The sequence below is a fragment of the Emydura macquarii genome, unplaced genomic scaffold (genome assembly GCF_026122565.2).
Source record: "Emydura macquarii macquarii isolate MOO-44397 ecotype Brisbane River unplaced genomic scaffold, CSIRO-AGI_Emac_v2 contig_2431, whole genome shotgun sequence".
Lineage (NCBI taxonomy): Eukaryota > Metazoa > Chordata > Testudines > Chelidae > Emydura > Emydura macquarii.
In genome coordinates, this window is record NW_027132568.1 from 6,014 (window position 1) to 31,361 (window position 25,348).

The window sequence follows — 25,348 nt, forward strand, 5'->3', positions numbered from 1 at the left end:
GGGCTGGATTTTTCACACCCCTGAGCAACATAGTTGTACCGTATATTTGATAGCAGCCTTCAACTACCTGAAAGTGGGTTCCAGGGAGGATGGAGCTAGGCTGTTCTCAGTGGTGGCAGATGACAGAACAAGGAGAACCAGTCTCAAGTTGCAGGGCGGGGAGGTCTAGGTTGGACATTAGGAAAAAGTTTTTCCCTAGGTGGGTGGTGAAGCACTGGAACGGGTTACCTAGGGAGGTGGTGGAATCTTCATCCTGAAAGGTTTTTAAGCTGAGGCTTGACAATGCCCTGGCTGGGATGGTTTAGTTGGGGTTGGTCCTGCTTGGAGGGGGTTGGACTAGATACATCCTGAGGTCCCTCCCACCCTCATATTCCATGATTCTCTAGGAGTTGTGGTCGGGTGGCCTTCGTGCTCCCGTGGGCCGAGCGCTTTTTCAGTGCGGTGGGCACAAAATGGCCACCCGGGGCTCCTACCAGTCTTAAGATGGCGGCCGTCTTGCTTCTGCCCCGTCTTCCTTCAGGCCTTCGCAGGCCGAGAAGTGCCCTCGGTACCTTAGGTTCTAAGGTGGGGGAGAGGGGAAAAAACCCTCTTCTCCAGGTTGGGGAGAGGCTTGGTTGGTCCAGGGGTGGTGGGGGTCCGAGCCCGCCCTCTTCTTCGGACACCAGCCCAGAGACCCTGGCTGACAGCAGTGGCTGGCTGCTGCTATAAAGCACTGTGTAAGTCTTCTCTCTGGGCTGCTCCCCTACCCTGGTTTTGGTCGGGGCTAAGTAGCCACTCCAACGGGCAAACCCCTGCTTTCCTCTGGCCACTCGCAGTTCTCCTTCTCCTGGTCTCCAAACTCTCCAAAACTCCAGACTCCAAGAGCCCCCTGCCTGCCTGGCAGGAAGCTTTATCTGCTCCCAGGCAGCCCTTCATTGGTCTCAGCTGACCCTGGCCTCAGCTGGCCCTAATCAGCCTGAAGGAAACCTTGGGCAGCTGCTGGGGGAACAGGGCCTTGGCCATTCTTAGGCTAACCTAGCGCCCTTCTACCACCCTGCGGTAGCCCCGTCACAGGGTGCAGTGTCAGGGTAACCAGATGTCCCAGTTTTATAGGGTCAGTCCTGATATCCGTGGCTTTTTCTTATATAGGTGCCTATCACCCCTTCATCCTGTCCCGATTTTTCACACTTGCTCTCTGCTCACTCCTAGATACCATGTGACCCACCCTCGCTCCGCTGTGTAAAGACAGCGTTGGTTAGGCTCAGCTGAGAGTCTTTTGCTGTGCTGGGTGATCGCTAGGGCTGAAATCAGCGATAACCAGGTCTAAGCGCTAGGCCCTCGACCTGCCACGGGACAGCGAACCAGTGACAGACCCGGACCAGCCTTCGCGAGCAGCGGGGAGCAGGACTAAGTGCTGAGATCACGGGGGGCTGGGTTAAGTGGTGGGACCGCACAACGTGGCTTCGCAGTCATTGCCGTAGAGAGGCGGGTGGCAGAAGAGACAGCGACGCGCGGCAGCCAACGGCAGCAGAGTGAAGAATGGCACAGCGGCCAATGGGGGCGGAGTGAATGGCAGCACCGCAGCCAATGGGGGTGGAATGAATGGTGGCACAGTGGCCAATGGGGGTTGAGTTACTGTCGGCACAGCGGCCAATGGGGGCAGAGTGAATGATGGTGCAGCAGCCAATGGGGGGTGGAGTGAATGGCGGCACAGCGGCCAATGGGGGTGGAGTGACTGATGGCATAGCGGCCAATGGGGGTGCAGTGACTGGCGGCACAGCGACCAATGGGGGCAGAGTGAATGATGGCGCAGTGGCCAATGGGGGTGGAGTGAATGTTGGTGCAGCAGCAATGGGGGTGCAGTGACTGGCGGCGCAATGGCCAATGGGGGCCAGCAGCAATGGGGGTGCAGTGACTGGCGGCGCAATGGCCAATGGGGGTGCAGTGACTGGCGGCACGGCAATGGGAAGTGATGCAGAGTGAACAGCAGTGACTGTGAGCTGGTTGCAGTGATGGGGCGGGTGGAGGTGAACCTCCGTGAACTCCTCTCTCCACTCTAGGTCTTCCCCGGCCAAGGACAGCAACTGTGAGTGAAGGGAGGTGGAGGGAGCGGCGTGTTCCAGGAACCTTTGTTACTGGAATTTCACAGCACAAGGGGAGAAACTGAGGCACAGGACACTGCCCAGCGCACTCTGGGGTGGGTTTGCTGCTTCTGATGGCATGTCTTCGAACGCGGTTGCGGTGTTTTTCCAAACGAACGCTTGGTTCCCTTTCACTTTCTCGTTTCTTAGAGCCAGGCGCAGTGCAAGTGAAAGGGGAAGTGTTGCCTTCCAGAGGCTCCTGGGGTGGTGGTAAGCTTTCTCAGAATACTGGGTGGAGGCTGAAGCTGGTTCTGCTTTGTCGTGTTAAGAGGAACTGCTAGCTATTGAATCTGTCCTTGTTGCTTCCGACTCCACCTGGCAGAAAAGTTACACTTGTAGATCCTCCAATATTACAGGGTGTTGAGACCTCACTCCTTCCCTGTAGGAAAAACACACACTGGGCAGCTCTGTCTGACCCTGCAGACATCTGTCCATCTACCCAGCCTGACCCCACACGGATCCCTCCATCCAGCTCTGCAAATTTCTATGTTTCTAGCCTTCCATCCAGCCACCTCCAGAGCTTTCTTTGTATCCATCCCTGCAGGATCTTTCTTCCCTTCTCTTCATTCACTTCTCCCTGCAGATTTTCTATCCATCTGTCCTTGCAGATTTCTGTGTCCATCCAGTCATCTTGGCACATTTTTCTTTCCCTCCTTACATGGTCAACATGAAGAAGATTATCTGGCAAATCTTTCCTTCTGCTGGCCCAGCCTGTGTCCACTCTTAATTCTGTGTCCTGCCAAACAAACCTTCCGCTTTCGCCAGCTGAGATCAGGGCCCCATTGTACCAGGTGCTGCAGAAGCAGAGCCCAGGCTCACGTGGCTATAAGTGCAGCCGTGGTGCTGAGACAGAAATCCATTCTACGTGAACGGCCACTTGCAAGCCTCCTTCCTTCAGCAAGAGGCAGCACGGGAGGCTTTAGGCGTCTTCCAACTTCATTCAGAGCCAACCTCATGCTCAGTTTCCTTCAGCCTCAGCTCTGTAAACCTTCCACACCATGGTGTGAGCATCTGACGAAGTGGGTTTCTGCCCACGAAAGCTTATGTCCAAATAAACGTGTTAGTCTTTAAGGTGCCACAGAACTCTGGTTGTTCTTCCGCAGAAGCGTATCTTCTCCTGCACGTTGGACATGACCCTCCACTGCAGTTGACTTATTCTGAACTATGCAAGGCTGCAATTTGCAGGGCTCGTTTAAGTATCTCCTCATTTGTCACAAAAATGAAGACAATGGATGTTAAGAAAACTCCGTAACTTTTGACATCGAACACGGTTTCCTTCTCTCTCCTCAGCTGTTTTTAACAGCCATGTTTCTGCTCCATACAACTGAGCCGTCATCTCCACAGCATCGAACGCTCTCCTGAATTGTCCCACAGGTTTCCCGCCGCCCAAACAGAGACCTCTGAAGATGCTGAAATGCCATCGATGCAAGACCCAATGCATGACTTCTTTGGTGATAGAACATCTCGTTGTGAAGTGACCACCCAGAGAGATAAAACTATTCACCCATTCGATATCACTGCCATCAACCTGCAGTGTTGGAAGGTCATCCGTTTCCATATTACTGGAGGCTTGCACACCTTTAGTTTGATCACACTTGATCTCAAGTCCCAGAGATTCTGCAGTTTTCCGCAGCTCTTCTGGCATTAGCTGTTGCCACTCCAGATAAGGCAATCTCATCTGCTTACTCAAGATCCTGCCTCACAAGGGCGTTGCGAGGCTGTGTGTGGCACAGACTGGAAGGTGCCTGGACATTACAGTAATGGGGGCAATAAAAGGGTACAACGCGGTGAGCGCCTTTAGAAGTTTCACAAACTATTTAAAGAGATACCACCCCGTTCCTAAACATTGCACGCAGCTGCATTTAGCACCAGTGGGGCACTGCTATCTGACTGTCCCGCCCTTAAAGGCTCTTTATTTCAGCCTATACATCACACGGCGGCCTCCCTGTTAAATTGCGTCCTTCTGCCACAGAGCCTGTGGCTGGGTTATTTTTCACCTCGCTGAGTTTTCTGCTGCATCTTTCCGTGTCGCAAAGGGATCGGCGGGCTTGGCCGAGAATGGACAGTTCACATCGGCAGGCCCCTGACATCCTTTATGCAGAACACGCCAAAGGGTGGCAGGAAACCATGAGAAAGAGCAGAGCCAGTTCAAAGGTGACACACTCCGCCCCATGGAATGGGGATGTGGTTAGCAGCAGGTAGCAACCAAGGCGTCTCTGAAGTGTGATAGGCCGAAACCTCAGCTAGTGTAAACCAGCCTAGCTCAGAGATTCAATTCAGATTCACACTCGGGATCTGGCCCCATTGACTCCAACGGAGCTATGGCCAATTTACATAAGAAATGCCACACTGGGTCAGAACAATGGTCCATCTAACCCCACGTGCCACTGGCTGGTACCAGAGCTTCGTAGGAGTGTACAGAGCATGGCAGTTTTGGAGAGGTTCATTTCCCTCTTCCTCTCCTGCCTTCTGGCAGTCAGAGGTTTAGGGTCACCCCACGCATGGGCTGCATCCCTGGCCACCGTGGCTAATAGCCCTCGATGGACTATCGATGATTCTAGGATTATGATATTTTCTGTCTTATTTTCCATCCCTTTCCTCACCCTTCCTAACATATCGTTAACCTTCTCGTCGGCTGCTGCACACTGAGTGGATCTTTTTCAAAGAACTATCCACAGTGATGCCAAGGTCTCTTTCTTGGGTGTTAACAGCCAGTTTAGAGCCCATCATTCTATGTGTGTGGTTGGGATTATTTTCCCCAGTGTGCATCACTTCGCACATCGGAAAAAATTACTTTGCATTGTCTGGGGCTCTGGGCCTCTTGATTTCAATTGTGCTAGGGCCAATTCACAACAGCGGGGGATCCAGCCTACAGGCCTGTTAATATTTGTTAACCACTGTCACACGACACCTTTCTCTGCTGGCCGGTTGTGGTATGAGAGTCATATTTTCCGATCAGAGCTCAGGCCATGCTTGCAAAGTAGATGGTCCAAGACTTCAGGCAATAGCTACTCTGGCTAGTTTGTTCTTCAGTTAGACCCGCTGCTGAACTTTTAAATCCTCTTAATGATATTGATCCATTCTAATGCCACATCACGGTAAACCTTTCATCAGCCAAAACGCCAGGCACAACAACGGCACTGGGTAAATAATTCCCAGGCTGAAAAACGGTCCTCAAGTGGTGTTAAAAAGAGAACAGAAGATAGTGTTCTGGTTAATGCACTGGAGTGGGAGCCAGGAGATCTGGGTTGCAAAGTTCTGCCGCTAACTTACTGTGTGACCTTGGCAAGTCACTTAGGGCCAGACCTTCACAGGTATTTAAGCACCTAATTTCAATGGGAGTTGATCCCTAGCTGAGGTCAGGGCCCCATTGTGTCAGGCGCTGCACAGACACACAGCAAGAGACAGTCCTGTCCCAGCTGAGATCAGGGTCCCGTAGTGTCACATGCTGCATAGACACACAGTGAAAGACAGTCCCTGCCCCAAAGAACTCATGATCTAAATAGATAAGAAGCAGGAGGGGAAACAGAAGTACAGAGAAAAGAAGTGATCTGTGCATGTTCACACAGCAGGTCAGAACGGAGAGTAGAAGTCAGTTTTTTAAATTTCCAGTCCAGTATTTTAGCCACTGTGACTAGACTCTACAACGATGATCTCAAAGCCATGGGGCATCTGAAATCCCCAGCCCCAAGACCGCACCAGTGTCAAAATTTGAAGGCTAGTCATGTTGGCTGAAGGCTGCATGACCCAGTCCGTCCTCCATCTGAATCAACCCTTCGCAGTCACATGTGAGAGGGGTGGAATTCAGCTTTCTGAGAGGCGGCACTTCCTGACGTTGGATTGAGGTCAATTTCTTGCACATACGGGCGGCTGGCTGCCCTGCGAACACAACCAGGGGCTCTTATCAGCCGCTCACACCATGGCTCAGGAGATAGTCTACGCCGATCTGAACATCCCCTCCAGCTCTCCCGGCTGCAGGGCGCCCCGTTCATCTCAGCCCCTCGGTAAGTGGCTTTTATTTCCCAGGCGGGCTGTGTTAAACCCAAGGATGGCTTTGGCCGGGGAACCTACTGCTTTCAATTGCAGCGTGGAGGGGCTGCCCCAGAGCGGGTCTGTGCAATGGGAAACCCTCTGGCCTTTGGGGGGTGGCTGCAACACGTTTGATCACTTGTGTGCCTGGCTGTGGATGCAGAAGCCGCGGGTGGAAAGGGGAAGTGTGTGCACCCCGTCGACCTCCCCCCCCGGTTCGGGACGGTGCACTAAACAGCACTTCTCCAGTCAGGACCCATGCAGAGCTCTAGCGAGTGGCTTGTGGAGTTGTAGATGGTCACACGATGGACCCAGGCTTTGGGCACTGGCAAGAATCATTTTACCGGCTCAGACACCTCCTTGGAGTCTGGATTAGCTGTAGGCAGTGTATTATCTCTAAATGCTAGTGAGGCGGCAGGAGCTAGCAGCTAGCCGCATTGCACTGATTCTCAGTGGACTTGAAGTCTAGTCCAGGCTTCACCGTGTGTTAGTCGCCCTATGCCTCTATTTCCCCTCCCACCTACACGGGCTGGCCCTGCCAATATGTTTGTGCAGCCCCTAGCGCAACAGGGCCCTGATCTCACGCAGCTCCTGCGAGAAATCTGAGGAGCACCGGCTCGGTGGGGAAGGCTGGCTTCCAGGTGAAGCCACTGCACTGGGAATCTGGACACTGGTTCCTTATTTAGGGCCAGATTTCTCCGTCTCAGCTGGAGCTAATTTTCTCTAAGTAGCTCAGCACCCAGCCTGCCTTGGCCCCTATACCCCACATGGCAGCACACAGGGGCAGAATTTCTCTGCAAGTGGCCAGAGGAGAATTTCCCCCATAAGCCATAATCTGCCTTACACTGCTCCTTTCAAACCCCTTAGTACATAGATTGCTAGGGGTCAGTCTGGGGCAGTGGGAGAATTTCTGCTGCTTCAGACAATCCCATTTGCTCCAGACCATGGAGCAGCCCTGCCATAAATTAGAGCGACCCTGGGGCTGTTCTAATTGACACAAAAGGGCTAATGCGATCCTGGGCTGCATAAACAGGGGAATCTCGAGTACAAGCCGAGAAGTTATTTCACCTCTGTATCTGGCACTGGCGCGACGAATGCTGGAATGCTGGAGTTCTGGTGCCCACAATTCAGGAAGTATGTTGATAAATTGGACAGGGGTCAGAGAAGAGCCAGGAGAAGGATTAAAGGATTAGAAAACCTGCCTTGTAGTGATAGATTCAACGAGCTCCATCTGTTTAACCAAGAGAAGGTTAAGGGGTGACTTTGACAGTCTATGAGTATCGCCACGGGGAAGAAATATTTAATAATGGGCTCTGCAATCTAGCAGAGAAAGGTTCTGAGACGAGCCAGGGGCTGGAAGTTGAAGCTAGTCAAATTCAGGCTGGAAATAAGGTGTACATTTTTAATGGTGAGAGTAACTAACCACTGGAACAATTCTCCGAGAGTCGTGGTGGATTCGCCCTCACTGACAATTTTTAGAACCATAGACTCATAGAAGGTTAGAGTTGGAAGGGACCTCAGGAGGTCTCTAGTCCAACCCCCTGCTCAAAGCAGGATTTTTAAATCCACCCGGATGTTTTTCTGTAAGTTCTGCACTAGGAATTATTTTGGGGACGCTCTCTGGCCCGTGTTCTCCAGGAGGTCAGACATAGCGACCACAATGATTCCTTCTGGGCTTGGAATCTGTGAGTCGCTGGTCGTTAAATTGTGGTTAGTTTGGCTGGTTTTTGAAAAGGATGGGTGGGTTTGTTCTTGGACATTTTCCATGGAATCTTTTCAATCACTGTTTTTGGTTTTCAAAAACCATGATTATGAAATGGCAAACTGTCCTGATTTCAAGACGGAGAAGTGTTTAGAAGAGGTTTAGAAAACATGACCCAGGAGGAGAGGTTGAAAGAACTGGACATGTTTAGTCTAGAGAAGAGAAGGCTGAGGGGGGGACACGATACCACTCTTCCAGTACGAAACAGGTTGTTATAAGGAGGATGTTGATCAATTGTTCTCCATGGCCACTGAAGGTAGGATAAAAAGTAACCAGCTTCATCTGCAGCAGGGGAGATTTAGGTTAGATTTTAGGGAAAACTTTCCAACTCTCAGGATAGTTATGCAGTGAAACAGGTTCCCTAGGCAGGCTGCAGAATCTCAGTCACTGGAGGTTTTTAAGAACAGGTTAAACAAACTCCAGTCCAGGATGGTCTAGGTAAACTCGGTCCTGCCTCAGCGCGGGGAGGGGGAAGGTGGATTAGATGACCTCTTGAGATCCCCTCCAGTCGTACATTTCTATGATTCTGTGACTTCAAGACTGAAAGATGTTCAGTTTGAAACAGTGATGTCATGTGACTAAGCTGACCAATCAAGCTCAGCAATGCAGCATAATAATTAAACCTTGAAAATGGAAACAGAAAACGCTAAACCAAAGATGTTCACAAATGGGGAAAGTTCCCAGCCAAAAACGCTGCAAATGGGAAATCTTTGGGGAAATCAAATCTGGGAATGCAAACATAAAAATCATGACCCTGAATCCTCTCTGTGTCATAGTAAATTGTTCAGGGCACGACGCTCTTTGCACGTCGTATGTGTTTTTTAGGTCCCAGAAGTTTTCTCTCATTCTTAACATGCATCCCAGATCTTTCCAGCTTCTGTTCTGGATAACTTTACAGATCAGGTGTTGTTGGACTCTCACAAATCCCAGCATTTGTCACAAATTCATTCCATTGAACATCTAGCCATTTTCTAGGACATTTGATGTCCAAGGTATTTAGACTCCTGTCCATCCCTTTGGTGGATTTCCAGCTTTCACATCTATCCATTAAGGTGGAAATAACATTTGAGTTGAACATTCGTCGTCTGGTCTTTAAACTGTAGGTTTTCAGTGACCAAATCTTGTTTAAGCCGATACATGCAGCTGCTCCCCTGTCAATTTGTGACATTATTTCCTCCTGGACGTCCCCACTGGCTTGCACGTTATTGCCGTGGTATGCAAACTGACATTATACATAACGAACACAGCAGACAATAATTAAGACTAAGGACAAAGTAATCAAACAGAAAGAGAGCCTGAAAAACTACAGACAAATACGGAGAGGAATGAAAACAAAAGGGGGGGGGCATGTAAAAATGTGGGAAATGTAAAATACTGAGAAAATGCCAAAACTTTCATTAAAATTCCCATTTTCAAGAAAATGGCCAAAATTTCACCCCCATTTCTTCAACCAAAAACGTCAGGCAGCTCTTCAGCCATCCCAGACTGGCCTTCAAAGGTAAAAAAGACGAATAGGTGAGCGTATAGATGCCAATCCTGTAATAAACACCATCTGGGCATAGGATTCTGCCCACATTCAAATGATCGTAAGATCGGGGCCGTATTTTTCTGTTATCGGTATTTCATACACCAGATTCCGATTGTTTTTCACCAGACATTGGCTCTTACAGGTCCCCCCCAGATTCCTCCATGGCATCGGACCGCTCTGGGGATTGGGAATATTGCCCTGCTGATTGCTGTGATAGCGCTGGGGTTTTGGGGTAAGCATTGACAGTTCTGTGTTTGTTTGTGCGGGTCCATCAGTGTATGGCATGGGTTGTCCCCTCCCTCCAGAATTCCACTGTGGATCCCCTCCCACTGGCTGGTAAATGTCCTGATGCTGCAGAGCAAGAGAGAAACTCCCACAAATGGAGGCAGAGTCAGAGAACCAGAACTGGGCTCTACTCCCAGATCTGTTGGGTGACCCTGCACAAGTCACTTTGCCTTTGTGTTTCTATTTCTCCTCCCAACCTACGTTTGCCTTGTCTACATAGGGGGAGATTTTCCAATGCCCTTTAGGGATTTAGGATGTTCCTATGGATGTTAAATCTGCCCCCTCAGGCAGTAAGCGCTTATCTCTAGGAACTGGGAATCAATTCCTGGCTTTGCCACAGACTCCCCGTGTGACCGTGGGCAAGTCACTGAATTGTTCTGGGCCTCTGTTTCCCCATCTGTAAAATGGGGATCATGCCTCCTTTGTCTAAGTAGATTGTAAGTTCTTTGGGGCAGAGACTGTCTCTCGCTGTGTGTCTGGGCAGCGCCTGGCACGATGGGGTCCTGATCTCAGCTGGGCCACTAGACCTATGGTAATAGAAATAATAATAATAAGAGAAGGACAGTCCAGGGGAAATGTCTGGGCCACAGTCTACGGTCTGTTTGCAGCCCTAGAGTACGTCTGTACTGGGCTATAAGGAACCATTTGGGCGCTGGGCGGAAGATGCCATTTGCTGCTCTTTCCCTATTGCTAACCTTGTTTACTGTGAATTGGATGGTGGGGAAACACAGATGGTTTGTCTTTGTAGCACAGGAGAGGAAGTAAAATCAATACAGGAGTTGTTTTGACACAAGACTGGGCAGTGAGGGGGTGACAGCCTCAAAGCTCATCTAAGTCCATGGAAAGTTTTAACAACACTGCGCTAATAGCTAGATCAGGGCCGCGTTGTGCTGGGAGCTGCACAGACACACAGCAAGAGACAGTCCCTGCCCTCGCTGAGATTAGGGCCCCGTTGTGCCGGGCGTTGCACAGACACACAGGAGACAGTCCCTGCCACCTCCCGATAGCTCAAAGTCTAAGTCGGCAAGACAGCCAAAGCAGAAGAGGTGACATGACCAGGGCAAGGTCACAGAGCAGACCTGTGGCAGGGCTAGGATTTACACCCCGATTTCCTACCCGTTCAATCCCGCTGCCTTTCCATTAATCACGAGGGACTGGCCAATACCCCCGGCTGGGAGTTTCAAAGGTGTTGCTGAACTTTCAAAATTCGACACATTTTCACTTGATTGAAAATCTGAGCGCAGGGAGAAATGAGCCTCGTTTCCCCCCCGGCTTTTCAGCAGCGTTGGGCCTTTCAGTACAAATGGCCCCTGAACGCAATAATGGAGAACTGCGACTGGTCGAAAAGCGGAGAAAAAACGTTACCAGAACATGGCTGGGAATTTTCCCCTGAATGTCTAGTTTCCGTTGGCACGTTGACATTCAAGGAGGGCCGGCTATTCGCAGAGGGAGGGTGAGACTGGGTGGGAGATCACAGCTGCTGGGAGGGGGAGGCTGCCCCAGTGGTTGGGTGCTAATCGAGGACTCAGGAGTTCTGGAACCAGTTCCTGGTTCTGCCACAGATTTCCTGTATGACCCTGGGCTGGTCCCTTAAGGCTGGAATTGCACAGGGGTTTAGGTGCCTAACAATGCAGAGAGGCACCTAGGGCGTTGTTTTAGGTGCCTAACGCCCATTGAAATCAAGGAGAACTGTGCAGCTGGGGCCTACATTCTCAAATGTATTTAGGTGACTAACACCCAAGGGAGTTAGGCACCTAAATGTTGTTGAGGATCTGGGCCCGTGTGCTTCTGAAAACCCTACTCAGGGCCTCTCTGCAGCACTAGGTGCCTAAATAACTTGAATCATCTGTCCCCATGGTTCTCCCTTGCATCACAGGGAACGTGACAGCAAGAGACGGGCCAGATGAGCCCCTAGACAGACAGGCTGTGCCCCTCACCTTGGTGTCAGGGTGGTTGCATTGGAGGGGGAGGCTGGCTGGGAGCCCGGTCGTGACTGAGCTGACTTCTGCAGCAGCAAAGAGTCCCTGACACCAGATGCTTTGACCACAACCCTGACACCCACAAAGCTGCAGCCCAGTGTCTCAGCTTCCTGTGTGACCTCACACCCCAGCCCACGTGGCTCCCAGCCCTTCCTCTTCCTGGAGCGTGATGCAGGGCGGGGGCATCTACACAGTATTGAACCCGCGACCCCAGAGGGGCAGCTCAGGTGGCATGTCCCCAACCCAGAACCAAAGCTGGGCCTCACCATCTCAAGGTGCTTTGTACCTCAGTTTCCCCACCTGAAAATGGGGATAACAAGCCTGCCCTGCCTCACAAAGGGGGTGGGGAGGCTAAATCCAGTACAGCCTGTGAGATGCTGTGATGGGGGCTGGATAAATTCCAGAGATTCAAACACTGGCTGGGTTTGCAAAAGGGCCCAAGGGATTTAGGCACCCAACTCCCACTGATTTGCAATCCCAGCCCCCTTTTTTAGGCCAGAGTCCTTTGGGCTGCCCCGAAGCCCATTGCAGTCAGAGGAGAGGAGGCTGAATGGACTTTGGGCCAGGCCCGGTGTCTCTGCAGGACACTGCTGGGGATTTACCCAGCAAACCCCGTAACTTCGACCGGTCGCTCTCACTCAAACCGACGCTGCTTTGCAGTTTCCCATTTGGTGTCTGAGAAGGGACAGACCCTGGCAGCCCCCGATTGCCACGGAGCTGGGAGCAGAGACACATCGACACCCCCTGGGAGCGGAGACACATCGACACCCCCTGGGAGCGGAGACACCAGCACAGCAGAATGCTGCTCCCGTCTGGAGCGTTTCCGATCCCAGCTGACCCAAAGTCTGTGCTACCCGGCCCAGCCCGGCCCAGCAGGTAACCCCGGCTCGTGTGTCTCTGAGCCGCCCACTGCCCCGGGCGCGGCCCATGGAAACCCAGCTGCCATCCCAGGCTGTGGGGCTGGAGCAGGGCAGGGACACGCCGCCCCCTGCTGGCTGCACCCACCTACCCCCCCCCCCCCCCAGCCCCGCTCGGTGCCCGTCTGTCACTGCAGCCGCCTCGGCTGGGGCTGGGCCGAGACTGTGTGGGGCAGCGACATCTAGTGGCCGTGCCAGGTACTCACAAGTGGGGACCCCACAGGCGGGTTTTGAAATAATCCAGCACCGGGATGGCCACGTTTGCAGAGCGGCGTCGGGTCCCAGCGGAGAGACTGTGTCATGGACTTACCGTCCCTCTCCCATCCCCTGACAGCCCTGGGATCCCACTTCCTCTCCTGGGCTCCCCGGCCCCCGCCTCTCCTTCCCTCCCCCTCCCATACCCGGCTAGATTTCCACTAACACGTCTTCCGTTGTCCTAGCCCATTCTAGGCCACTCTGCTAGTGTAAAGTGGCTTTACAATGGATGCACGGGCCTCCCTAGATGATGTGAAGCTGGGATAAGGGTCTGGCACCTGCTCTGCTCCCAGCCCCCCTGTATAGGGGGCAGATTGGGGGGTGTGGCTAGAGCGCAGTGCACTATGGGTATTCTCTGCTTCCCAGGGCCCACAAGGCAGCAATGGATAAGGCAGAGCAGCCCCGAGGCTGCTCTAACTGACAGCAGGAGCCAGGCAGGGGCCTGCACAGCCCCAGATTTCAGGCAGCACAAAGGGGATTTAAACCCATTTTACCCCCATCCCCTACCCAGCCGCAGGAAGGGGGTGGTTGGGATGAGGCCTGGGGCGCTTAGAGCATTAGTGACGCGTCTCTCTCTTTCCAGCGGTCTCCGGGTACAAACTCTGCCCGATGGACTGGCGGCTGCACGGGGACAAGTGCTACTGGGTCTCCAGAGAAAATAAAATGTGGAATGAGAGCCGCGCCGACTGCTCAGTGAGGGGCTCTCAGCTGCTGGTGATCTGGGACCCGGAGGAGCTGGTAAAGGGGTGATAACATCCCACTGGAGCTGCCCCTGCAGGGATGGGCCCTGGGTACAGAGGCCAAGGGGCTCATTCAGATACATTTTAGGGCTTGGATTTTCAACAGCTGCCTAGGGTGTTTGGCCACTCCCTTCCCATTAATTGTTAATAACAGGGTGTCCAAACCCCTTAGGCGGCTTCGACACACCCAGCCTACAGCACTAGCCCCGGGATCCGGGGGTGGTGGCTTTAAGCCATCGTTAGCCTCCCCACTCTGTGTGCGCCAAACGCAGCTCAGCTGGAACGCAGGGGCTGGGTGTGAGCGAGCGAGGTATGTAAAGGGAGGGATGGACAGACAGCTGTGCATGGGGATTGCCAGACGGACACGACAGCCTGTAGGTGTGGGGCTGATGTAGATGCAGACTTGGGTGTGCAAGACCAGAGAGTTACACTCACCAGCTGCCTGTCGCACGCTCACTGCAGGAGTTCCTGAAGAACCTGACCCAAGGGTCAAAGAAGTTCTGGGTCGGACTGTCCGTCCCCTCCCCGCAGAAGGCCTGGGCCTGGCTGAACAGCTCCCGGCTGGATCTCACCCAGTGAGTGATTCCTTGAGTCAAACACTTTCCCTCCCCTCTGCGGGCGGAAGGGGCCGGGGGAGGTTTGGGGGACGGTCGGGATCCCAGCGGGAGCCGGGCTCAGTGTCAGACGATGCTGGGACCCAGGAGGGGTGATGGGGAGCCCGGCTGAGAGGGGGGCTGGCCGGGAGCAGACAGGGCCGTGGGGCAGGGAGAGATTTGTGTGTCCCCCAGCGCAGAGATGGTGGCTCGAGCCATGGGGCCAGGCCAGAGCCCTGGGGATCCCCCGGCATGTGGGGCAGGAGAGGAGGGGAGAACAGAGCAGACAGTGAGGCAGGAGGGGACCGGGAGGGGGCAGCATCTGCACAGCCCTTTGGGGAGGTGACGTGGAACAGGAGAGGGGGATGGGCAGAGTCTAGCGCAGCAGGAGGATGAGGATGGAGCAGATCTCTGGGATCTGGGCAGGGAGAGGCTGTTAGAGACCCCGGCCAGGCCCCTGACAGTGGTGGAGAGGGGGCAGCCCCCCAGGGCAGAGCTGGAGGAGAGGCCGGCTGCGGATCCCGTTAGAGCAGGGAAGAGCCGCCTGTGACTGAGTGTGATCGACCCACCCGCGCTGACAGGGGCCCTCTGCTTTGTCCTGCAGGTTCCCAGAGCTAGGCCAGGCTGAAGAGAACAGCTGTGGGACGGTGAAGGGGAATCAGACTTGTTCGGACAGCTGCAGCTCTGCCTATCAGTGGATTTGCAAGCGAGACGCCGTCCGGCTCTGAGCAGGGTACAGCAGTGACCTCAGGGGGCTGCACCGTTAGCCCCATTTCACCTCTGGGAAACCGAGACACAGAAACTGACCGACCCAAGATCACACGGAGAATTGGTGGCAAAGAGAAAAATGGAACCCAGGAGTCCTGGCTCCCAGCCCCCTCCGCCTATAGGACAATGACTCCAAACTCTGCCGTTGCACATTGCAGCAGGCATTGCAGGGCTGCAGAGGCAGGGATGGGGCCGTCGGGACTAAGGCTCTGCACAGTCAGGGGGAAATTTATCCCAACTGCCCCAGCACTGCCCCGGGGCGGGTAAATCCGCACAGCTCCAGTGTCTTCAAGCTAGTGGCAGCTGGGGATCCTGGCCCAGTGACTCCAGCCTCACAGGGTCCCAGAGCTCAGGCTCCAGCCATTAAACAGCCAGTGCCTTAGCCGAAGGCCACATCAGCTGATCCAGGCCAGCCCCAGGTGCCGACCTGCCGTGTAGACACAGCCTTTGTGCTGCACTTTCCCCAGCTGTGTAACGTGGATGGTCCTGACCTTCCTTTGTGACGCACGGTGAGATCTGCTGACAGCGATAGGTCAGAGGCAGTAGCAGTGGGGGTGCTGGCCCCTGGGGACCCCACGCAGGAATTTTTTCGGACCCCCCCCATACTCAGACAAGTTCTTATCATAAAATGTGAGCAGGGCCCCCGGAGCTGCTGCGGCCCCTACAGAATCGCTTCATTTGCTCCTGCCTGGCTCCGGCTCCGCTGGTGATTATGATCATCACACACACATTAAAGCTTCCTGTGAAACCGCTCAAACGCTGAGTGTGCTGCTTCTTGACGGGCCCCAGAGCACAGAGATCCCTGGCTTGGGATTCAGGAGCCCTGGGGTATTCCTGCCTCTGACCCGTCACGTGACTGTCGACATAGCATTTGCCTTCTCTGTGCCCCACTTTCCCCTCCCAGCCTCTGTCCTCGCTGTTTAGACTGTGAACTCCTTGGGGCAGGGCCTGGCTCACTGTGTGTCTGGGCAGTGCCCGGCCCAATGGGGCCCTGATCTCAGCTGGTGCCTAGAGCTGCTGCTGTCATACATGATGCTGGGCAGGGTGGTTGGGGCGTGTGTGCAACTGTTCACACTTTGTCTAAGCAGGAATTGTTCCCGGGATTGTGAATGGCCAGAACGAACAGCCCAGCTGTGTGATCTCACACAGTCCAGGGGCTCAGGACACACACGGTCTTTCCCAGGGAGGAGACATCAGTGCTGAGCCCTGCCCTTTATAGGCAGAGACTAGAGAAAAACCCTTCCCCCAATCACCCCCTATGGGCAGAGTTTCTCCTCCATGGGGCAGCCCCTCCCCAGCAGGCAGAGGGGAAGACGAGGATACAGCAGGTTGGCCACATCAAAAGATTCCCTTCCCTGTGGCAGCGCGGGAGCCTGGGCTTTTATACCCGGCTTCCTCTTCCCCCAGGCCTGTCCCCCTGTGCTGCGCGTGAAGGACAGAGCAGTTGCCTGTGCTAGTGTATGGATAGTGAATGTGTAAGCGGGGGACGGTTCCACTAGTGTGGGGAACTTTCCTGGCTCATACTCGACCCCGCTGGAGTTGGTTAGTGAAAGGATCTGAGTCCCTGCTCCCCCTCCCTTTACCCAGAGGCCGGCCTTACCTCGAGGGCTGCCCCCTTCCATTCTCCTGTGTGGGGGGTCTCTGGAACCCCAACAAGGCTGAGCCCAGGATTCCTGAGGGGCTCAACCCCCGACCTTGTCATGGTCACTTAGGGCAGGGGCTTGGGTGTCCCCTCTCCAGGGGCTCTCCCTGCCCTGGGCACTTCCCTGCCTCACTGATGAATGTGTATGGTTCAAAGCAAATGCCATTTATTAAACAGCTGTTATGTGAACAGAAAAGAAAGGAGGAGAAAGGTTAAAGAAACTCCTAAGGCTGCCCCTGCCCGGCAGCCCCACACAGCATCTCTGGGGCGTAAGGGACGTTCACATTCTGCTCTTCACATGTCACAGCTTCCTGTCCAGGCCCAGGCCATGCTGTAGGGACGCAGAATCAGACACCTGCTCTGATAGTGGCCACACGCCCCCGCAGGTGCTAGGGGGCAGGGCCCTTCTCCCCAGTGTTGCCTCCACTGGGGTCACGCTGCCCCTCCCAGGATATGGTCATTTTGCTTTGCCATCCGTTTTTCTCCACTCATTTGCTGCAGATCCAACGTTGCTTGTTGGAGCATCTGGTACTGGAAATACTGTTGTCATCCATAAAAGCACATCTTTCTCCTCCCGCTACTTGAAACCTGCAACAGCAACAAATACATAATTTTGAAAAAAAAAAAAACCCTACAAAACCGTTAAAGCAGCTTCAACCAGCAGTGAGAGTCCAGCCTTGATCAAGTCATTCAAGGTGGCACAGCAAATCTCTGGCAGAGCTAGGCATTAAATCCAGATTTCCCAAGTCACAGCCCAGGGCCTTAACCCCAGGGCCACTCTTCTGTTTTAAACACGAGCTGCATCATTCACTGAGTTAACAGAACTGAGAGGGGCTCACAAGTCATTGAATTCGGTGCCACTGGTCCATTTCCAGGGCTGGCCTGGTTCTCTGTGGAGGCCGATCCAATAGCCAGCTGGGCCTCCATAGCGCCTCATGAAATCCTGTGTTACCAAAATAAAAATCAATGTGCATTACACATGGCAGGTGCACAGCGGATTCTCTGAGCTGCTACGCAGGGTGCTGGGCAGGTGGTCAGGGCTGGGAATTCTACACCAAGAAATGACAACCCAGACTCAAAGGCAACATCCATCCCCTCCATCAACTACAGGGAAATCAGTCCAGGTGTGGACATCATGCTAAGACTAGTCTGTTATCTTTAGTAGAGCTGGCGGGAGATTTTCCATCAAAATATTTCTGTGACGGAAAGTGTGTTTTCTGCAAAAATGAATTTTCCCAAAGGTAAATGTTGATTTTGCTGAAATTTTTCAATTTTCCACCAAGCAGTGATTGTGTTTCAGGTCAGTTCAACATTTGTCTGTATCCAGCTGAGCTACCAGGGTACCTCATGGGAGCTGTAGTTCGGGTGCCTCCTACCTCCATTCTCCTCTATGAGCTAGGTTCCCCCGCAGACCACATCTCCTATAATGCACCATGGTTTCTCTATTGGCTGAACAACCTGGTGCATCATGGGAGATGTAGTCCAGCCAGGGATCCCAACACACAGAAGAGAATGGGGGCATGAGGCACCTAAATTACAACTCCCACGAGGACTCACAGACGATGTTGAATGTTGAACAAGGCTGAAACAAAATGTTTTGATTTGGGTTGACAAACCACGCTGGGTTGATCTGTGAGTGTGAAAAGCAATTGGTTTGATCCAATATCAAAACCAGACATTTTCATGTTTTTGGAACTGAACGTAAAATTAAAAGTTCAGTTATTTCAGCTTCTTGTCCTGATTGCGATATTTTGACATTTGTTTTTATCCTGAATTTCCCATAGGTTGGAAATGCTGGTTTTTAACCAGTTCTAGTGTTTAGCTGCTGCCTGGCTCAGATTCTCAGTTACATTCCAGACCTTTATCACTCCTGCAATCTTACCTAATCCCACACTTTTATTGAGAGTCTCCTGCTGTTTGGTGCTTTTCTTAACACCCCAGCTCCTGGAGTCAGGTGATTACAAGAGACTCTCCTCTTTCACAAGTTTCTAACCCTCATGGTAAGAGGGAAAAACTTGAAAATGTGACCCCTCAAAAGTTCTGATACCAGAAAACAAATGTAAAGCCCTCAAAGCTATTCTTTTAAAGTCAATCTCATGGTTTGGGGGGTTCCTGACTGCTGATTTTTACAGGCCTGGGCTGGCAAAGCGGCACCTGTCACATAAAAGGGGCTGGAAAGCATCTGGATTCTCCCACTGGGAATTCCCCTGGAGCAGAGGGTCGGCATTTTAGCCTGACACTGCTCCAGCTCAGTCCCCAGGGCACGGGGAGGATGGAGCATGGCTGGTGCACGCTGAGCTCAGCTAATCTGGGCTGTAGAAGTGGCGGTGGGAAGTTGCCCTAAATTCAAGCAGCAGCTGGGGCCATGTCAGCCCTAGGACAAACCCAGCATAAAACCGCCTTTGTCACCCCGTCCTGTGCAGCTCACCATTTCCTGCTGGGTGTCAATCACAGCCAGGGAGGCCCCGAGTGTGGAGCAGTGGATCTGGCTGGAGGTCCAGTCTGCTTCACGCTCGGAGAAAGAGTAACACTTCTGTAGGTGCCTGACCCAGTTGACTGGACACGGATCAGGTATTGCTGGGGATGGAAAGTAACAGGTAAGAGATTTGCCCTTCTCCGTCTGTAACCATGGGAACAAGTCCCATAGAGACACCACAACAGGGAACACTGTGCGCACGCACACACACACACACACACACACAACACACACACACACAGAGTCTCCACAATGGAAGGTGGAGTTTGTGCCTAAACCAGTTTCCCTTTTCTCTAGGCAGCTCCCCACGGGGACTCGAATTTGGAGCCACGTTTCCAGCCCGTCTCATTCGCTGTGACTCCAATTTTGCCTCCTGCCAGACGCTGCCATTGAGACACCTGATTGCACCTGCACAACTGGCACTTCGGCATCTGCATGGCCAGGGCTGGTCTGGGGGGAAGGACACCAGGGCCGGGTGTTGTGGGCACAAAATTGTACTTTCTAAAGCAGGCCTGGGGGTGAGGCCACTTATGATATTTGTAAAGAGGCATTTTAGCCACCAGCCAGGTGTGCAAGGCGCTGCCCGTTCTCAGGATGGACGACTCATCATTCTGCTTGCTGCTTTTAGCCGTTTTAGCCTTTGCAATAAACACAGACTAACTGGGCAGCTGGGAGAGTGGGGGTGACACGGTGACTCGCAGCCCTGGGTAACCAGCTGTGTTCAGGTGACACGGCAGTGCCAGCCAATAGCCAGTGGGAGCCGGGCACTGGGGGTGGGGAGACCCCGGAGAAAAGCCCAGGCTCAGCAGAGTCTGATGTGACTATTGCAGCAGGGCTGGGCTGTGGGGGGGGAGCGGAGAAGAAGGCGGGTGGGATTGTGACATTTCCAGCATGGAATGTAAGGCACCGAGACGGGGTCACTGCGGGCTCCAGGCTCAACTGGCGGGACAAACTTGCCGAAGTAGATGCTGATGCCGATCCCGATGCCGATGGCGATGGCGATGCTGATGACGATGCTGATGAGGATGAGAATTGCAATTGGAACTCCACAGCGACGTATCAATGGTTTCAAGCAACACAGCAAACCTGCTGTAGAAAAAGCCGTTAATGCTCACGCTGGGGCGACAGCAGGAGGGCTGGGCCCTGCGACCATGAACAGCATCAGCTGGAGCTGCTTTAAAACCAGGATATTTTGCAGATGCAGCAAGAAGTTGAGAGGACGAAGGGCAATTTTTCATCCCCATGTGCTGTGCTGCTTGATGTGGCGTCTGCCCAGCACCCCTGGGTCCGGCACCTCCGTCAGCAGTCAGCTCTCGCCGTAGCCTATGGCCCTGGCTGGGCCCAGGGGGTCCTCACCCCTTCTCTGGCAGAGCTCTGGCTGTTCCAGCTGCGGCTGATGGGGGGTGTCCCAGCCCAGCCTCTACTTCAGACACCAGCCCAGGGCCCTGCTGGTAGCAGCCTCCCGCTGGCGGCTCCCCTAAACTGCTACAGTCTTTTCCCTGGGCTGCTCCCCCACACCCCGAGCTTTAGTAGCCACCCTCCTGGTAGCGGCAGCTTTCCCTGACCATGGGTCTGTCCCCCTCATCCACTTCTCCTCTGCTTCCTTCAGCTCCAAACTCACCCAGCCTCTGACTGGAGCAAGAGCTTTGAATAGGTCTTAGATGGGGCCTTAATTAACCCCAGCTGGTCTCATTGACCTTAGGTTACCCCTTCCCAGCTGGCCAGGAACAGGGCTCTGACTAATCTGAGGCTCACATATCTGCCGGCAGGAGCAGTGGGTGCTGGCCAGGGTTCTCTGCTCAGTGTCCCCTTCCGGGACCCTCTGTTTCACCCTTTAACCCTCACGCCCCGTCCTGTTTTTTCATTAGTTGTCCCCGCCAATCAGTTGTGTCCTGGGCTCAGTGACTCCTCCCCTTAAGCTGGGGGAGGGGCTTTTAGCAGTGGCCCACCCACTTCCCGGACTACAAATATGTGACTCTCCCATAGCCACTTGGCCAAACCTTATCATACCAAATAAGAGGAAAGTCTCCCCCCGCCTCCCTTTCTTTGTGTTTTTTGTTTTCAGAGATTTCCCCTGCCCAGTGAAAATGTTTCCAATGAAAAAATGTTTCTACAAAAAAGAAGAGAATGCAGGGAAGAGCACCCGAAATTTTAAATAAAAAATTGATTCTTCTCCTATTTTCAAACACAAAATTGCCCTAAAACAAAAATGTTTCCATCTGAAATGAAGGTTTGCATTGCTTCACCTTGAAACCCTGAAAAATTCAAACAAAAAAAAAGTTGTGGGGAAAAAATGGTCCTGTTCCATTCAGCATTTTCCACCCAGAAGATGTTGATGGAAATGTGACCAGCCTGTCTAGCACTGAAGGAGGAAGTGGAGTGAATATGTAGGGATTTCAGCAGGGATCTCGGGATCTAAAGACACAGACGGCTCCTGTCTGAGCTAACAGCTTTCAGCCTGTGGTCTGCAGGATCCTGGGAGTCTGCAAACTGGGTCTGGGATTTCCAAAGGGGTCTGCACCCCCGGTCAAAATATTTTAGGGGGACACAGATGGGAAAAGGTTGAAAAACAAACACAGCAGTAGTGTATTGCAGGGAGTAGCCGACTTAAGTGTCTCCTACATGGCCCAGCCACTAGAGGGAGACAAAGGCCATCAGGTGAGTCAATGCAAGTTCTACTTGAACAGGAGAGGTGAGAGAAGATCCCAAAGAGGCGGCTCTACCTGCACAACAAGCACAAGCGCAAAGAAAAGCGATGATTTTTTCCATTTGATTCATTTCGGTTTCCTCCTGGGAACCCAGGAGTGGATTTGGCTCCGTCTTCTTAGCAGGACTCGACCTATCCGACACCTTGTCTGTGTGGGAACGAGACGTGGACTCCAGAACCAGAGACATCTTCACACATGAAGCACCTTCCTGCAGTGACTAAGGCCCTGTTCACAGTGGGTCTGGCAGTGCTGGCCCAGCCCTTCTGAAGCACAACTTCAAAGCAGCTCCCTTGATTGCGGCTCAAGCGCAGTTTGGCTACGTGGGGTGATCAGAGAAACCACCTTTCAAATGTAATTTGACTGTGAGTTTTGCCCTGATACCCCAACCAGCCAGGCTGGGACTGACTGTATTTGAACGAACTGAGGTATCCTTGACACTGCTTTTATCCCCAGGGTCAACCAGGCCTTAGCAGGCGCTGACCAAATCAATTCCAGGTTGCTGAATCATCCGTGTTTGGTTTCTTTTCACTGAAGCCCCGTCTGGTCTGTACTGGAGGGTTTGCCTGTGGGGAGAAGGGTCAGGGTTATTCTGGCTCAGCACATAGCCCGGCACAGCAGTGTGGTTTACAGCTGACAGTGCTAGCACTGCCCTGGTTTCATAGAATCCTGGAAGATGAGGGTTGGCAGGACCTCAGGGGTGTCTAGTCCAACCCCCTGCTCAAAGCCGGGCCAACCCCATCTCCACAGCCATTTTCATCCGAAGGATCCCAAAGCACTTGACAAACGTAACCACACGGATGCATGTGCTGGACTGGAGTTACCGCCATGTGCAGAGAGCGGGGCCTGATCCCCAGCTGGTGTGAATCCCACTGAAGTCAATGGGGCCAGACCCCCAGCTCTGTTTCATTAGGTCTGTTTACACAGTTGTTACAGACACACCTGAACTGACAGGAGTGATGCTTCCCCCTAATGCAAGGAGTTTACAAGAGGTAGTTAGGGTTCAATGGGAGGGCCTGGAATTTCACATGCGGTTGGGCCATTCCCACTTCCTGCCCTGGGGGGATGCCCCATGAAGTCCCAGCAGCACGGCAGGACAGAGACTGGGAGAGCAGCACCAGACACAGAGATTCCCAGCTCAGCCTTCTGAGAGCAGCAGAGCTGTCAGCTGAGTAGATCTGAGGTGAGCACCCCATCTTCCATAGCAGCCAGCACCAGCTGCTTCAGAGGAAGGGGCAGGACACCCCTGTAGTGCACAGTGATGGAATAACCTGCCTCCAGGACAGATTCCTCCCTCACCCCCTTGGTTAGAAGCTGGGGCTTGTACCTTGCCACAGGAGGGTTTAGAGCCCTTCCCGCTCCAGGTTACTTTGTGATACTGACTGTGATAACACTGGATGATCCCGTTATTCCTCTAAACGCCAAGAGCTTGGCAGGGTTCAGAAAAGGGGAATGATCCAAGAGATCTTGTGGCAGGGAGTTCCACAGGCTAGCTGTGCCTTGTGTGAAAACGCATTGCCTCTGATCAGGAATTTGCTGCACTTTCGAGGCGGAGGGAAGTGGTGCAGATCCGGCTTTTGAGGGGCACAGAACGAGAGGCATTGCAGAACGGTCTTGTCAGCATCTGGCCCATACTGGAAATGAAATGTTTATTGCCCAATCAGCTGGGCAATAAACGAATGGCTACAACAAGGCACCCAATAAAAGGCAGCTAAACAGACAGCCCCGGCTTCTCACAGCTCCCCGGGGGTAACAGCAGATCAGTGGGTAATTGGGGAAGGGGTAACTGCTAACTCAGCCACCTGGGAATTGCCTGATAGTCGTATTTTGGGTTATAAAATGCTGCAAGGGCAGGAATGTGGGCGGCAGAAAATGCAGCAGTTTCTCCAGTACCAGTCTCCTGGGCACATGCAGGGAGCCTGTTTCTCCCCTGCCCGACCCCTCGGATGGTCACTGCCCCCTGCTAGTGGGTATAAAATGCTGCCAGGTTAGAATTCTCCCTCCCTGTTACACACTCGCATCAACGTCAACCCAGTAGCAATTGCACCTGGTCTGTGATGGTGCCAACAAATCACCAAAGGTGCGTCTGCACACGGCAAACCCAGCTCTGTGGGACCCGGGCTGCTGGACTCCTTGTGTCCGAGCCCCTGCTTGAGAATCCACATTTCATTATAAACCTGGGCTTGCACCTGTCCATGAGATTTCAGCCTGTGTCAAATTAATAAGTTGCATATTGCAGAGTGTGTGAAATGTGGCTGGAGTCCCTTATTCCTGGCCCAGGGGCCTTCTAATGGGTCTGCAGCTTGAGCTGCGTCCACACTGCAAAACCACAGGGCTTGGAGCTGAACAGAATTCAGGTGTAGATCCAGACACCCAGGTGGGTGCTAGGATCCCAGACCTGAATCAGACTGATTGGTGGTGTGTGTGGACAGAAGTCTCTCCCTCTTGGGGTTTGGGCTCAAAGCTGAGTCAGAGGCCGGGCTTAGCATGTGGTGTAGACACACCCTGAGGGTCGCTTTCTTCCAGTAGTCTGCAAGAAATTACCAGACTAAGGAAAGCACACACACACACACACAAGGGCAGCAATTTAATAATCGGTAACTAGAGCCCAGCCAATGCAGCTGACAGGCACTCTGCAGAGGGTCTCTGTGTATCTGCTCTTACAGAGCTGGGCGTTAGCAGGAGGGTTCTTATCTGCAAGCACAGACAGCTCCAGAATGACACAACGGGATCCCAGAGACAGCCAGTGAACCCAGCAGCTCTGGGCAGGAGGCGGCCACAGCAAAAGAGCAAATGCATCGAACAGAGCCAGCAACCAGGGTCTGAGTACAGAGCAAACAACCGTGTGTCCTGCAGGGGGGTTAAGAGATAAGAACCCACCTCACTTTGCAGTGTAGACACATCCAGACACTTCCCCTAAGACCTGCCCGGGGGTATTGCACCTGCCCCCAGCCCTGTACAAGCCACCTTCTAACCATCTCCTCATAGACCCTCAGGGACAAATGAGCTGGGAGCTAAACTGGATTTGCAGAGACAAAGGAGGGGAGACAGAATAGAACCAGCCGTACCCCACTTTCACGGAAAGCTCCCCAGGCAGATACCCCCCCCCCCCGTCCACAGCTCCCTGCTCACCTGATCAGCAGCCACCCAGCTCCCTGCAGGAGGACAGAGAGCGACAAAGGATTAGGTCCGATCAGAGAGTGTTTGCAGGGCTTTGACACTCACACACAACAAACCTCCCTTGCGGGGTGTGTCCTAAAGAGGTGGGGTTATACTGAAGCACAGCCCCCGGCTCTGATCAGCCTAGCATGGTCCAGGGGAAACAAGAATGCAAGGGTCCTGAGGATTGGAGCCAAAACAAAACCACTGCCCTGCCAAGTGCTACAGGACCATGCACGGGTGGCAGGGAGCCGGCAGTCCAGGGTGATCTGAGCCAGTGACCATCTCTGGCGCCGATAACACTGCAGGGGCCAGTGAGGCACGGTGCTGAACCAGGCAGGACTGAATCTGGAGTTAGGCGACTGAATGTAGACAGTCCTGCTGCAGCGT

At 53.2% G+C, this 25,348-nt stretch overlaps 1 protein-coding gene and 2 long non-coding RNA genes across 3 annotated transcripts; 1 reads left to right on the top strand and 2 right to left on the bottom strand.

The window, feature by feature from the left end:
• Positions 1-6,039: 6,039 nt before the first annotated feature.
• LOC137162557 (killer cell lectin-like receptor subfamily B member 1B allele B) lies at positions 6,040-14,936 on the top strand. The gene is made up of 6 exons (XM_067562440.1): positions 6,040-6,124; positions 9,582-9,671; positions 12,364-12,579; positions 13,459-13,613; positions 14,078-14,190; positions 14,813-14,936. Exons 1-6 carry the CDS (start codon positions 6,040-6,042, stop codon positions 14,934-14,936), a joined length of 783 nt encoding a protein of 260 aa, XP_067418541.1.
• A 1,755-nt stretch (positions 14,937-16,691) lies between these two features.
• LOC137162558 (uncharacterized) lies at positions 16,692-19,228 on the bottom strand. Its single transcript, XR_010922396.1, has 3 exons — positions 19,047-19,228; positions 17,458-17,561; positions 16,692-17,206 (listed from the first exon to the last, which is right to left on the bottom strand). It is a non-coding gene; the product is annotated as an uncharacterized lncRNA (long non-coding RNA).
• An 830-nt stretch (positions 19,229-20,058) lies between these two features.
• LOC137162559 (uncharacterized) lies at positions 20,059-25,029 on the bottom strand. Its single transcript, XR_010922397.1, has 3 exons — positions 24,932-25,029; positions 21,818-22,365; positions 20,059-20,183 (listed from the first exon to the last, which is right to left on the bottom strand). It is a non-coding gene; the product is annotated as an uncharacterized lncRNA (long non-coding RNA).
• Between the last annotated feature and the right edge of the window lie 319 nt (positions 25,030-25,348).

What these genes read in the sequence shown, in the direction of transcription:
- LOC137162557 (XM_067562440.1), top strand. Translation starts at nt 6,040, where the DNA reads ATGGCTCAGGAGATAGTCTACGCCGATCTGAACATCCCCTCCAGCTCT. An exon ending in TCTGGGACCCGGAGGAGCTG is followed by an intron (nt 13,614 to 14,077) that starts GTAAAGGGGTGA and finishes CGCTCACTGCAG; the next exon opens with GAGTTCCTGAAGAACCTGAC. An exon ending in TCCCGGCTGGATCTCACCCA is followed by an intron (nt 14,191 to 14,812) that starts GTGAGTGATTCC and finishes TTTGTCCTGCAG; the next exon opens with GTTCCCAGAGCTAGGCCAGG.